The sequence below is a fragment of the Squalius cephalus genome, assembly GCF_949319135.1.
Source record: "Squalius cephalus genome assembly, chromosome: 2".
In the NCBI taxonomy this organism is placed as follows: Eukaryota; Metazoa; Chordata; class Actinopteri; order Cypriniformes; family Leuciscidae; genus Squalius; species Squalius cephalus.
In genome coordinates this window covers 22,899,378-22,913,431 of record NC_137123.1, presented here as the reverse complement: position 1 = coordinate 22,913,431, position 14,054 = coordinate 22,899,378, and the positions used below count along the sequence as shown (strand labels likewise).

The 14,054-nt window shown below is 38.9% G+C and overlaps 2 protein-coding genes across 3 annotated transcripts in view; one reads left to right on the top strand and one right to left on the bottom strand.

Annotated features, from left to right (window-relative positions):
- Window positions 1–622, top strand: part of evi5l (ecotropic viral integration site 5 like) — a 48,189-nt gene extending 47,567 nt beyond the window's left edge. The window contains exon 24 of the mRNA XM_079864689.1: window positions 83–622. Coding sequence (XP_079720815.1) covers window positions 83–180 — 98 coding nt within the window. The 3' untranslated portion in view covers window positions 181–622. The remainder of the gene's footprint in view (window positions 1–82) is intronic.
- On the bottom strand, window positions 622–11,550 carry LOC307154643 (uncharacterized protein). 2 transcript variants are annotated; one of them, XM_079864680.1, is made up of 19 exons: window positions 11,007–11,550; window positions 10,723–10,887; window positions 10,484–10,602; window positions 9,995–10,163; window positions 9,629–9,741; window positions 8,002–8,755; window positions 7,758–7,882; window positions 6,962–7,052; window positions 6,818–6,919; window positions 6,533–6,669; window positions 6,370–6,460; window positions 4,476–4,601; window positions 4,195–4,367; window positions 1,816–1,913; window positions 1,609–1,736; window positions 1,275–1,455; window positions 1,033–1,174; window positions 880–949; window positions 622–707 (listed from the first exon to the last, which is right to left on the bottom strand). In XM_079864680.1, the coding sequence occupies exons 1-19, from the start codon at window positions 11,410–11,412 to the stop codon at window positions 676–678; spliced, it is 3,222 nt and encodes a 1,073-aa protein (XP_079720806.1). In that variant the 5' UTR covers window positions 11,413–11,550; the 3' UTR covers window positions 622–675. The 2 variants fall into 2 exon arrangements, with proteins under 2 accessions (XP_079720806.1, XP_079720805.1); XM_079864679.1 differs by having other exon boundaries at window positions 6,818–7,052.
- Between the last annotated feature and the right edge of the window lie 2,504 nt (window positions 11,551–14,054).

The window sequence follows — 14,054 nt, the reverse complement described above, 5'->3', positions numbered from 1 at the left end:
AATGTTTCCATTCCCAGTATGTTGAGTGCATGTTTTGATTGCTCCACATTTTAAACTATGGTTTACTTTGTGTTTTGTTCAGGAGAGAAGCCCCATGTGTGTAAAGTGTGTGGTAAAGCCTTCAGTCAGAGCTCCAACCTGATCACACACAGCAGAAAACACTACAGACCCTTCAGCTGAACAACAACCTTTGTGAATGTACATATATTAGCTTTACAAAACACAAAAAGTATTATAAATTATCAAGTGCATATTTTCTTCTATATGTTAAAACCAAGTCATCATTTCTTAAGCCAGCGTTGAGTGAAAGTGACATCAGCTGCACACCAGTAATAAAATAGTGCACAATTAAATGCAATGTTGATTCATATCCAGTGATCTAGAAATTAGTCAAACAGGTTCATTTGAGTCACTGCAGAACGTTTAAGCTATTTGTTTCACAATATATGTTATGTTGAACTTGTATATAAATGCACTATCAGCAACAATTCAAGACAGTCAGTATTTTCACAGCTTTATCTTCTAAAATCTATCTATTTAGTTGTCATACAAGTAAAACTTAAGCATAACAAGAAAATGACAATTTCAAAGCTTTATTGCTTTACATTTGTTAGTGACAAGTTTACATCTGTCAAACAAAAAGAACGGTGGTTTACAAGTTGGGCTTTATCCAGCTCAAAAGTCTTCTGAGAACTTCACAGAGGGATCTAGAGAGATAAAGTGCTTTGGGTAAATGAAATGCAACCAGCAAAATGAACAAATGACTAAAACAGGAGAGCAGGAAAACTGAGCTTCTCTTGTCAAGAGCTCTAGAGACTTTATAGTAGACCTATTCATGGCCAGAGATATAAATTATAGCCATAAGTGGAAGACACTCACCTGCAAAGCAGCCCTCGACACAAAGATCATCTGAGGGCAGACAAACCTCCGTTGAACACATAAAATAAATCTGTGACGAGTCAAAAGAGAAGAGGTTTTAAAAGTTGACTCAAATTTTCTATTCTTCTAAACACTTTTATAGCTGCTCTATACCTCTTCATCTGCCTGCAGGTTGGCATCTTCAGACAGGAACTGGAACGTAGTGATCGTGAATCGTCTAACATGATTGGTCAGGGCCTCTGCAGGTGTAGCAGGAGGCTTGTGGGTTGGGGTCTGGTCAAGAGTATTTGGGCACCTTAAAAAGGTATATAATTAATCAGTTGCTGGACCAGATAGTTCAATAGATTTTCTAGGGAGAAAAAAGAAAAATTAAGGAAGACACATCTCTCTTGTACCCGTCATAAATAATGATCCAGGCTGATTTTGCAGAGCGCGGGTATGCCACACAGTAATGCACCAGCAGTATAGCTGTGGGGTCTGGAGGGTTAAGCAGACGCACTTCAAGGTAAAGGGGTTTTCCCAGCAGCATACGCAGGGGCTGGTGGTATTGTGGGTAAAAGCTGTTGTAGAGCTCATCTGAATGAAAAGAGGCTGCAGTTGATGCACAAACCACTTTTTTTGTTGCAAAAGTATTTCATGTGCGCATCAGTTTCCTAAACATAGAAACAGAATACACTGCCAGAAAATTATGATTGATGATGATTCAGCAAGGTTTTGTTGAGAACAAACCTTCTGCGATCCTGAGCTGAACTCCAAACACCCCCTGAGCTTTGATAGAAGGGCCGAGGGAGGGGCTTTTCACCAGGTAACCCACACTTACCACAGATCCGGGTAAATACCGACACTCAACCACTAGCCTGGGACGACAGGGAACATGAAGTCTCAGCATGTTGCTCAGTTCTTTGAGTACTGGTGGGATTATATTTTCGCACGTACCTTACAGGCGAATCTCTAGTGATGGTGCCGTAATTTAGACTGATGGGCTGCACTTTATTCAGGATCTCGACCATGTAGATGACCGTTTTACCCACCTCCTACAGACATTGAGTTAGACTTGCATGGTCACACACTCTCAGGGTGTGTTCACACTTAGCAGACTTGGTTGGATTAAACCAAACTCTTCTGCGATTGCTCTGGTAGTGTGGTTCGGTTCATTTGAATAAATGTGAACACTGCTATCCGAACCCTGATGCGCTCCAAATGAGCTCTAGTGCAGTTCGACTGACATATGAACGCAACACGGACCAAAAACATCTAAACAAACCAAAAACAGGACGTTCACAAGATGCGACCCTAAAAAGAGAAACAGAATACCTGGTTGTTCTCATCATAGGAGCTACATTGCCCATTACAGTTCAGTACAGGCATTGGAACCGTTGTCTTCTTGCAGCAGATCTTTCGCTTGTGTGCAACAGACGAATTCCTGCCGCTGTTTTGACTCCTTTACACATTTTATAAGCTCTTTGTGAGTTCTCAGCTGGTAAAAATATCACCACTTGTACACACATACTGCTGCGTGCTGGGATTAATGTGCTTGTTTGGTTTCGGATGTTTGGTTAGTTCCGTCGTGTCATTTGAAAGCTCGTTTCCGCCACAGAATAAAACATTTTAAAAGATAATTGCTACTTTTTATCTCGCAAGTCTGACTTTATTTCTCAGAATTGCGAGATATAAACTCACAATTGCGAGATATAAAACTCGCAGTTCTGACTTTCTCGCAATGGCGAGTTTATATCTTGCAATTCTGACATCTTTTCTTAGAATTGTGTGATATAAACTCGCAATTGCGAGTTATAAGGTCCAATTCTAAGGAAAAAAAGGCTTTTTTCTCAGAATTGCATGTTATATGTCTAGCAATTCTGACTTTACTACATGCAATTGCGACTTTATATCGTGCAACTCTGACTTTATATATCCCAATTGCATGTTATAAAGTCAGAATAGCGAGATATAAACATGCAATTCTGAGAAGAAAAAAAGTCAAAATTGCGAGTTTATATTTCACAATTCTGACTTTATAACTCGCAATTGCGACTTTTATATCACGCAATACTGAGATAAGTCAGAATTGCAAGATGTAAACTCGCAATTGTGAGGGGAAAAAAAAAGTCTTGTTTTTGTTTTGTATCTTTAGGTTCTGTGTTAAACATGACAGTGTGAACGCCAAGCAAACCAGGACTAAATGTATAATTAGGCCTGTCACGATAACAAATTTTGCTGGACGATAAATTGTCAAAGAAATTATTGCGATAAACGATAATATTGTCGTTTGAGACCATTTTCATCTAATATAATGATAATGGCATTATAATGCAGGTACACCTTTTCAAAGATCTATAAACTTATTTCTTAAGAAAATTAAACATTGAAAACGGAAAACATTTTAAATATCCACAAAAAGTGAACAAAACAACCAAAAACTATAAAAGCAATGGACTCTCTCAGTGTCTGTTAACAAAAAAATTCACTTGAATAAATACCAAAAACAATAAATAAAATGGATGTAAACAAAATTGCACTTCAAAAAGTATTAAACATTAGGCTAAGACATAAATAGTGATACATTCCATAACAGGCAAAACTGCCGGTTAGGACCTTTGTAAAAAAAATAAATAAAAAAAAAACTCAACAGGCCATATCACACCATTTTGCACTGTCCTCCTGTTACTTTGTCGACTAAACAAACGCCCGAGTGATTGTTTAACTTACTGTCGGGAAGACGGAGACGCACTTTATTGCGTGTATGCTACACACTGAAAATACTTGGTTGGATTAGGGGCGTGCGTATTACACGCCATAAAGTGCGTATCATATGCACGCAAAAACTATTTTTGGCATATAAATGGCACGAGAAATAACATTCGTGGTATAGATACGCATTTTCATGAGATCGGGCTCGCTGTCGCGTTTGGCTTTGAAACCAATTCCATCTTTTTCTTTTTTCCCCCCCTCCAACTCACAACTTCTCTCTCCCCCGGCAGTTGCCGCAAGCAGTCCCGCCGGCGCTTTCCCATACAAAGACCATGTGACTGACAAGTGACGCGGCGCCGCCTCCCCACACAAAGAACCGAGAGTGGTCATCCAGTCTATTTGGTAGAGCGAGAGAGAGACGAGGAAAACAAACAAGCATGCAAATGGAATTATCGCGGCCGGAAAAATTATCGAGCTCATTTTTTTTATTGTGCGATTAATTGATTTATTGACTATCGCGATAGGCCTATGTATAATTTTCTGTTTAGTTCCGCAACAAAAGAGAATGAACTACAAGTGTGAACACACCCTCAGATACATACCTACTGCAACTAATCTACTCACATATCTGTGCACCCCACATTCATCCAGCGGGATCTTGAAGAGGGCCAGGTCAGCTGTAACTTTGTGAGGTGTGCAAGAGCTGTCGCCAGCCGTGACAAGGGTGGCTGGGGAAAAGGGCGGATCAGCGGCAGATGAGTGAACCGAGAAAACAAAATGTCGATCCATTGTGCATTCTGATTGGGATACACACAAAATTACACAGATGTTAAGTACCATGTTTCTCTTACGGAAAATGTTCCTGTTTGATTCTAAGAAATAATTAAGCTGTTTGTCCAGCTCACCGTCCATGGGGTAATAACACGACTGGCTGTCTTCACAATAACAGCAGCCTCTGTCGTGGCACTCTGATGATGATATAGCCACAGGTCCACAGACCAGCCGCTGCTCAGGTGCGACATTACATGATTCTACAAGACAAAAATGTGACATTTAAAAATGTTTTTTTAGAAAGTCACAATGTTTGAATCCATTCATAAGCAGTGTTAAGGGTAATGCAGTACAAGTAGCGCGAGTTACAGGGGTTGGCAACTTATTAAAAAACAAACAAGCAAGCCCAGTCTAGTCTAGTGTAGCCAGACCTTCAGACAGCTTTAAAGTGCCCCTATTATGCTATTTTAAAGGTGCTCTAGGTAACTTTTTAACCTTAACTGAACAGCTTCGGAGTCAGTGGAATGGTTATATTACTTATTTCGGGTTGAATGGTGGTGGTTTCGCACCCCCCTGGTGCCCGAGAGCGGAAAAAACTCACTTGCAACTTTGGGACGCGGGTCGTGTTCCAGGAAGTATCGCGTGATATCAGGTCTCGCGATGTAACGAATTGCTTGACGGCACTGCACACGTACACGCCCCTATTCAAGCACCGGCGGGCTAGCTATAAGCAAAGGGCAACGATAGATTGAGTTATGGCTGAGGCTGAGCCTGTAAAAAAGAAGCAGAAAGCTAGGAAATCTTTGTCGGAGGACCAACGAAAGAGGAAACGGGAGACTGACCGAGCAAGAAGTCAGACTCGAGTAAATATATCGGACCGGCTTTTTCAGAATGGTGAGAACTGAGAGAAACAGAAGCCTGCAAAACGGATGCTGATCCTGCTGTTGCACTTGTAAGTTAAGTATCTTTGGATTAAACTGTGTTTAATATTTAAATTTCAAGTAATTGTGACCTCAGGATGTTTGCTATTGTCTGTAAAGGTTTTTATTATGATCGCTGTCTGTTAGGGGCTTACTAGTACGCTAGATACTATAACTTTGATGTTAGCATTGTCATAGCAAACACGTTTGATTTCTGTTGTTGTTTGGCCGTTCCTCTGTCGGTTTTATTTGTGTAACTTACACTTTTATTTTATGTCACTAAGTCAACGCGTCTGATAATAGGCAATATCAGACGCGCAAAATGTTGCACATATCATGATCGAGCTAGAAAAAACGTTCTGATGTTTTCTTAGACAAGCAAAGGTAAACCATCATTCTACCAGATGAACTTATAGACCTTGCTAATATAACTTTAGACAAATTTTAGCCTCCGATATATATATTTTGTTTATGCTCATGCCCATTCTCCCAAAAACAAACAAACAAACAAACACGAAAGCAGTAGTTCGCCTCGTTCATATCGTTCGTTCCCGGTAAAAATACTAGTATGCATGACAACACAATAAATAAAAAAAATCGCCATCAGTTGGAAAGAAAGTATTGCTTTACTTGCCTAGGTAGACATAACTGGTTTTGAAATAGCCGGTTCCTCAGCTGGGTTGCTCGTGGCGAGGGGGGAGGGACAACAGTTCGTTTTTACGACAGAGTGTTTGAAAGCATTATACTACCAGACACTAGGGGGAGCTCGTAGAGAAAAAACACTCAGACTTGCATAGTGTCCCTTTAAAGGTTCTTAATTTTGATTTGGAGGTCTCCTACAACAGGATACATGCATCAAAGATGCAGAAACACTTTAATTTTCTCATAATATACACTGCACATCACCACATTGTTCAATGATTCTTAAATGACTCGTTGGATGATTCAGTCTTTCTAAATCCCTCCTTTCTGCGAGCTACTCTGCTCTGATTCAGCCATTGACGTTCAGCCATTGATGAGGCTGAGACTAAGCCCAGTCCAGGTGAGAAAAAGTGTCGCAAAAGTAAGTAACTTTCACCAACACTGTCGAGAAAGATTCATACTGTACCTTGACTGAAAGAAGCCTGACATGACAGCAAGGACTCAACTGTGCGCCCATTCGGTGTTCGATATTTTAATATAATTCGGTACTGTCCATCCTGATTAAAAGAAACAAATATTCATTTAGTCAAAGTCATACAATATGCATAACATCAAATGACATCACAGACCTTATGAGTCATGTGACATGAAGAGTAAGGCAGGAGGACGTTGAGGAAACCATCTTTATCCCTTCTTACAGAATACCCACAATGACTTGGAGCCTCCAAAATAGGAGCAGCTTCTGTTTTGATCCCACTGGAAGCATCTATAAAAGAAAATATAAACATTTTATATAAAAACATTTTTAAAATATTAAACAAATTTACATAAAATCACTTGACCTCAAACAACCTATAATTGATTGGGAATTGATAAAACGCAGATGTTTTCGCCTGAACCGACCTCAAACTCACCTTGCACAATGAGGCCAGATGTTGGTCCAGGTGGCAGTTTTACACTCATATATTGGCTAGAACACGCCACCTGAAATTTAGGTGGTGGTTGAGCAGGTGTGTGTATGGTTGTAAAGTGAGGTACTGTAGGTCGTGTGCCTCCATCTCCAACATGGTGACACTGAAGCTGTAGGGTACGGAATCGCAGTTGAGGGGAATACCAGAACCTGACATATAGAGAGATCACTGTAGGGGACTGAAGAGGTAAAAAGGAGAGGAAAAGAAAGGAGAAAGAGTGAAAAAGTGTCATATATGATACCTGACAAACACAGGACAATGTGCAGAAAGTAACCAAACGACATTCCTAACTCAACCCTAAACAAGTAATTAAAAAAAGAAAATCATTTAAAAATGTACATTTAAAAAAATATATATATATATATAATATATATTTCATTATGCAGCATTGTTTTTGTTTGGAAAAGGGGTGAACCGTCTCATTACCAAGACCAGTTGCTTATTAACATTCTTCTAAGCATTCTACAAAAACAGGAAAATGTTTGTTATGTAATTAACCTATTAATTTATTCAACTTAAACAATAAAAAAAAAAATTCAAAAGGTTTAAAAAAAAAAAAACACCTTTTAATCATACCCATTGTGTCTGTAAACTATACAAACAACAATATATTGACTTCCAAAGTCACTTTTTGTAATTATTTTAGCCCATTGCCATATTTAATTAATCTGACTACATTTACATGACTAGAAAAAAGAAAATTGCGTTTTAATATATTTGCTGAAACCTTTACCTAAATTTGCTTACAATTACTGTTACTTTTATAAGAGATTTGTGAAAAATACAAAAGTTTGAATTTAAGTTTATTATTCCATTTAAATTCAATAACCGGCTTATTCAATGACACATAGGAACGTGGTGAATCTCAGCACTGAGGGCTCACCTTTTTGTGTGTGTGGCAGGAAGGTAGTGGTGAAGAGAGCACAACACTGCCACCTCTGGAGTGGAGTTTGTAGTTACAGGCTGCTGAGACGGATGCGATGGAGATCCAGGTATTCGTCTTCACATCTTCAAAAATTACCAACACAGAAAAGAGCAAAAACATTAAGTTTTGATATATTTTATATGTGCATCAAAGCAGTTTATATTCAGGAACGTAAAATATAAAAAGTCATAATGTAGCTCACCTTTGACTTTAATGGAGTCCATTCTAGTTGAGGGAAAAGTTACTATTAATTGGTTCTTCTTGCAAAAAAGTGATGGAGACATTTGGGGGGGGTATGCAGGTGGAGTCGGAGGAAAGACAGGGATCTGGGGGAACAGGGGCTCTTGTATAAGTGGCTTGTGTGTGGGTCGAGGAATTGAAGTCCATGGCTTTGGCTGGATGGACGGTTGCGAAGCAGGGGTCATGGCTGGCTGATGATTGTACAGGACGGGGTGCTTAGAACAGAATGACTCAGGATAAGGGGGACAGGATATAGGGTATGGTGCATAGTGTGGAGGGGGCATCACTGGGTATTGGGGTACCATCTCTTCATGTGTTTGTGGAATTTGATCCACAGGTAGAGCCAGATGTTGAGGTACTGGATGATGGTAAATGTGAGCAGGTTCCTGGTGCTGATAAACACCGTCTCTCTGATGGACGGGACGCGTGTCAGGATGAAACAGTGGTACTGCAGGTTGTTTATAAGGAAGGTGAGGGATCACAGCAGGTTTAGATGAATCTGGTTTAGGTGTTGCAAGCTGCCATGTGAAACCAGGAACTGCTGGGAAAGCAGGAACATGTGGGAATAAAGACATCTGCTCCTGATTGGGCTGCAGTGGTTCATGGAATGGATGAGGATGAAGGTAGGGAGGAAACCGAGACAGGTGGTAAGGGAATGGACAAGAGAGAGTGAACTGCTTTCCATCCCAGATGATGACAAGAATGCTCTCTCCATCCTACAGAAAAACAAGTGAAACGTCTTGGTCTGAAACATAGCTCATATCTTAAAGGAAGCAGTGACTTTTTTTAAATCAAGGATCTTGTGACATTAGGGACATTAAGTGTTTCTTTAGCATTTTGCTTAAATATGAAACGCTTGTTTCCACCATGGAATTAAAAAATATATATATTCTCACTTTTTCCCCTCAAAATTGTGAAAAAGTCAGAGTTACAAGTTAACTAGGAATTGCAAGAGGGAAAAAAGTCAGATAAAAACCTGCAATTACCTTTTTTTAATTTCAAATTTATGTCTCACAATTCTGGCTTTTCCCCCTTGGATTTCCAAGGTTATATTTATCGAAGGTCCGATATTTTCCCCCCACAATTGCTAGTTTATCTCTCACAAAAAAACAACAACTCAGAATTGGAATAGAAACTCAGACTTTACTCAGAATTGAGATATAAACTAGCAAATTCAACAACAACAAAAAAACGTCCATGGTGGAAACAAGCTTCCATAAAAAAACCAATGGATGTTGAAAGCTTTGAGGTGAAAACCATGAACTGTGGTAGAACATCCAGTAGTTGGCAAGGATAGGTACTCCTACTACAATGTAAGCATTCGTATCAATTTCAGTGATGTTTTCTAAATGATACCACGGTAAACAAGTATCATTATATTCCTAAGTGAACTTTTACACAGTCTAGAGTCACGTTTTCAATAGTTTTCATACTATTAAGGATAGATAAAGTAAAAATCTATATAAAAATCAATCATCAACAAGTACGGTTTACAAAATTGTGTAAAACATTCACAAATGTGGTAATTTTATCCAAGTGTAAGACACTCAAATTACCTTAATTTCTCTTAAAACGTGTCTGTTTCTTACCGTCACAGTCACGCATTCAGAACTGAAAGTGGTATGAAGTAGAATGACCTCAGGAGGAGACTGTATGCGATATGCACACGTCTCAGATAGGAGAGGCAGTACGTTCCCATTCACTTAACACAAAAAAAATATGCATGAAGAATGTCAAACCTCAACAACAACAAAAGGATTCAGCTGTGAAAAAAGTATCAATAACAGTTTTTTGCAAGCTTCTAATTTGGATAGATGTGAGAACAATGCATTCAATCGTTTGTCCAATAAAAGGAGGTTAAAACCATAAGCTTAATTAAAGGTGAGGCTTCTGCTCCAGTGACAGCCAGAACAAAAAACAGCATGATCTCAAATGTGTGTGTAACACACTCTTACCTTTAACCCTGTGTTTCTCAGCATCTTCCTGGGTGCCTTCTATTGCAATGACCATACCAAATTGAGAGCACAAGAAAGAAGGAGTTGGTTTTGAGATCACAGGTGCCATAGGACAGAATATCTTTACGGGACTGCCCCACCACTGCAGTGATAGAACATAATTGCCATTCTGAAAAGAGGAAAGACTGATTAAAAGGTGGAATCTGGGCAAAAATGTATTTATTACTATTGATTAAACAGCAAGCAAACTGTTACGTCAGAAATATGTCAAAACAGTGGGATAAAAAAAAAATCAGCAGCAGAGCAGACAAAGATTTTGTACATTCTGGACTAGTAATGTCATCAACAACTTTGAAAAGTTTGTCATGCACAAACCAATATAGCTAGGCCTACTACTTTTTTCTTGTTATTTCTCTTTGCATGCTTGGAACAAACTTACAAGCTCCTTACAAACTAAGGAACTACAGTACAAGATGACATATTTGGCACCTCTTGTGTGATGTAGCAACCATTGTATGGGGCCATTAGGACCAGATCTTTCCATGTGACCCTTACAGAATATCCGCAATATGCAGGCACCTGGAATAAAGGCAGTGGGGCTGCATTCACTGTGAATGAAGCACACCAGATAATTGTCTGTAGGACCAGCAGGTTAAAATGTTAAGCAAAAAGTGATCCAGCATTAACACTGAACCTGAACATGAATAACACAGTCACTTTATTCTCACCTCTATCTACAAAGATGTGCGTGTATTCACTTCCAGCGGCTGTTAAGGTCATTACCTCTTCTGAGCAGTGAACCGTGGGCAATGCCAGCCACATAGGCCTTTCTGTGGATTGGGAGCTAGACCCACTTCGATACATTTTCCTAGAGATTCCTGGTCCCCCGAATGCTGTCCATGAAACACAAAACGTGCAACATGGTTCTTGAAGGAACTGCGTATTTATGCATTAACCATTTTAAAAACACACTAATAGTAGGCTATTCACACTTAGAAAAATGAAAACACACCTGGTGCGTCACCTTGAAATCCAGCTTCGATTTCAAAAGCTTTTTTGTGGAAACTTTTGAGTGGAGTTGTTTCATTGTTCAGGTGCATAGATGCGCTGTCGTTTGATCGCGATTCATACATGTACTTACTCGACTGTAGAGGTATTGTTTCATTCGCATTTCTATAGGAAGAATCCGCTGAGACGTCAAGTTTTGAACTCGCGCGTCTACTGCGTTTTAAATGTGGATTTGTTAGGTTCAATTCCAACGCACCGCTTTCGTCCGCAAAATTGTTAAAAATATTGAAACTGTGTTCTTCTGAGTAACCTTCCCGCTCAGAGGTAGCGCTAAAAGTACGATAATTGAGATGAAGTGCTATTGTTAATAATATAAATACTGTAATTAAGGTTTTAAGTTCGCAAGACATCGCCAGTTTGTTTCACCTCACATGCACACCGAAGCTCGCATGGGCAAACGGCGAGTCCAATCAACAAATTAATCTAGACCACCTGTACCTTTGGAATGCTACGAAACTTGGTGAATTGTGACACCTGTCCATTGCCTACCCTGTCCAAATACCCACACTTGCGGTCTTTGCACTAGACCACTTGTAGCCTACATGACGTATTTCCTGTATTTGCTCCAAGTGTTCAAGTAGGCTAAAGACTGAAGTGTGTGTAGAACTTTTGATTACCCGATGGGACACACTTAGTCTTGCAAAAAAAAAGGTGTTTACTGAGCTTTTTTTTTTTTTTTAATAATTATTATTTTCAATACTTTGCATTTTAAAATAAACTTCTAAATGTCTGTTCAGTAGTCACTATTTAACTAACAGAAGACACAATTTTAAAGAGTTGCAAATGTTGTACAAAATACTCTTCTCATCTTTGCACCAATAAAATGTGCAACACTTTATGTTTTACTACCAAATTATATGCAATATCTAATTAATTTGAATTACAGTGGAATGTTTTCCTGGACATCTTGCGATTTCGGGGCACACGAGTTTCCGAACATAATGCATGATGGGATACGCTTAGCCTAGAATACCGCTCTGAAGCGATATTCGAGTGTGGGTTAGTGTGCATTAAGGGCACTGCACTTTGGCATTTTTAAGATATGGGAAAAGTCTTGCGCACTTACTTCCTGTGTGTGCACGTGCTCTCAAGTGGCTGAGACTGCAAGTGTGGGTTTTTGGAAAGGGCATTCTTGGACACTTCTACTCCTTTTGTAGTTGTTGTACTACACTTGACCGCCATAGGAAATTAATATACGAAGAAGAAAAAATAGGCTACAAAAATACAGAGAATATTTAGGAGTAACAAACCACAAATCAGCCCTGAAATAAACAAAGCACACAGCAAAGAAGAGGTTCCTAAACTCTATAGCAAAGAGTGCAACATAGTACACACACACACACACACACTGGTATGGCTGTAACAATATGGCAACATTGTGCCAGATGATTCAATTAAGAGAAATAAGTTAAAATCAGACAAATATGTGTAACAAAATGCTTTATCTGTGTTCAGGTTTGAGTGAATAACTAAATAAACATTTTAAAAAACATTTCGAAACTTTGACAACATAGTCTGTGATAAAGTCTAAATATATATCCAACTTATACTTACACCATTTCAGTCGTATCCAACAGTGATTCTATGGCCATCTGAGAGACTGTCCATGAATTTTCTTGGCAACCCTAATCAAGTATAGGTCTCCGCAGGACAGTATTAGGAGTTACCAGATCAGTGGACGAGGCCATAAACAGAGGGGCGTTTTTGACCACGTTACCTGATTTTCCCACGTCACAGTGAAGATTTAGGGTTTAGGGGTTGGGTCATGTGAAGGGCATCATGCATGATTTATAAACACCCACCAGTTTGAAAACACCTACAAATTTAGAAACGCTCACTTTTGTTCCGCAGAGACCCCATACTTAATGATTTTTCCAGGGTTGGTTGCTAGGTCTTTTTCCAACCCTCCCCATTACATGACTCACTCACACACACACACCTACAGACAATTTAGCGTCTCCAGAATTGTGGGGGAACTGGAGCAGACAAGGGGAGAACATGCAAACTCCACACAGAAAGGACTGCTGGCTCAGCCGGGGACCTTCTTGCTGTGAGGCGACAGCGCTACCTAGTAGTGAGCCACTGTCCCACACCATATATCCAAATTCAAAACCCAATTATAGTAATTATGTCTGAAAACATTCTTCTCAGCAACTATACAGCCCTGTATATATATAGCTACTGTATTAGACTATTTTCTTTCTTTCCACCAGATGACACCAATATACCTCCCCTCATTGGATTTCAAATAGTTCTGCTCTATTTTATTTCTTAAATACTGCATAAATTGGAAAAAGCATTTTTTTATATATATACATTTGTATTTGATAAATAAATGGTGCACAATTTAGAGATAAATTCACTGAACGTACACAAAGTGTCCTGTCACTTTTGAAAGCTTTGAGGTGAAAAGCATGATGAACATAGTTGGGAAGGATAGGTACTATTTCAATATTCATGCAGCTGTTGTATATTGCATCATGTTGGCTATAATGACCCATAAATTGTTATTTTTATATTTAGTTTAAGAACTGGTATCCATGTCAGTAATATTTTCAAAATGATGCCAAGGTAAATAAGGATCATCCATCCATGTCAACATATTACTAAGTGAACTTTTACTAATAGTATAGTCACTTTGTCACTATTGTTCTATAGATTTTTATGGAATTGTAAAGACTTTTAAAAGGCTAATTCATTTTTAAAACTAACTAAAAGGCAGAAATTCTTGAGAAATAGTTAAAACATCATTGCTTAAAACAAAATTGCTTAATGTCTGAAAATCAAAGGAAGTGTGCTTTATGTAGGAAGCCATTTTGTTGACAATTCAAACAAAAACAAACCTTTTAATGAACATTTGATATTTTTGCTGTTCTTAAAGGTATAGCGGAGGATTTTTTACTTCCGGGTGGATAGCCTATACTATTGGTCCTCCTAATTGTCAATCATTCTGGTGAATCAATCAAACTTTTCAAAAAGTGGAGAGGGCGGG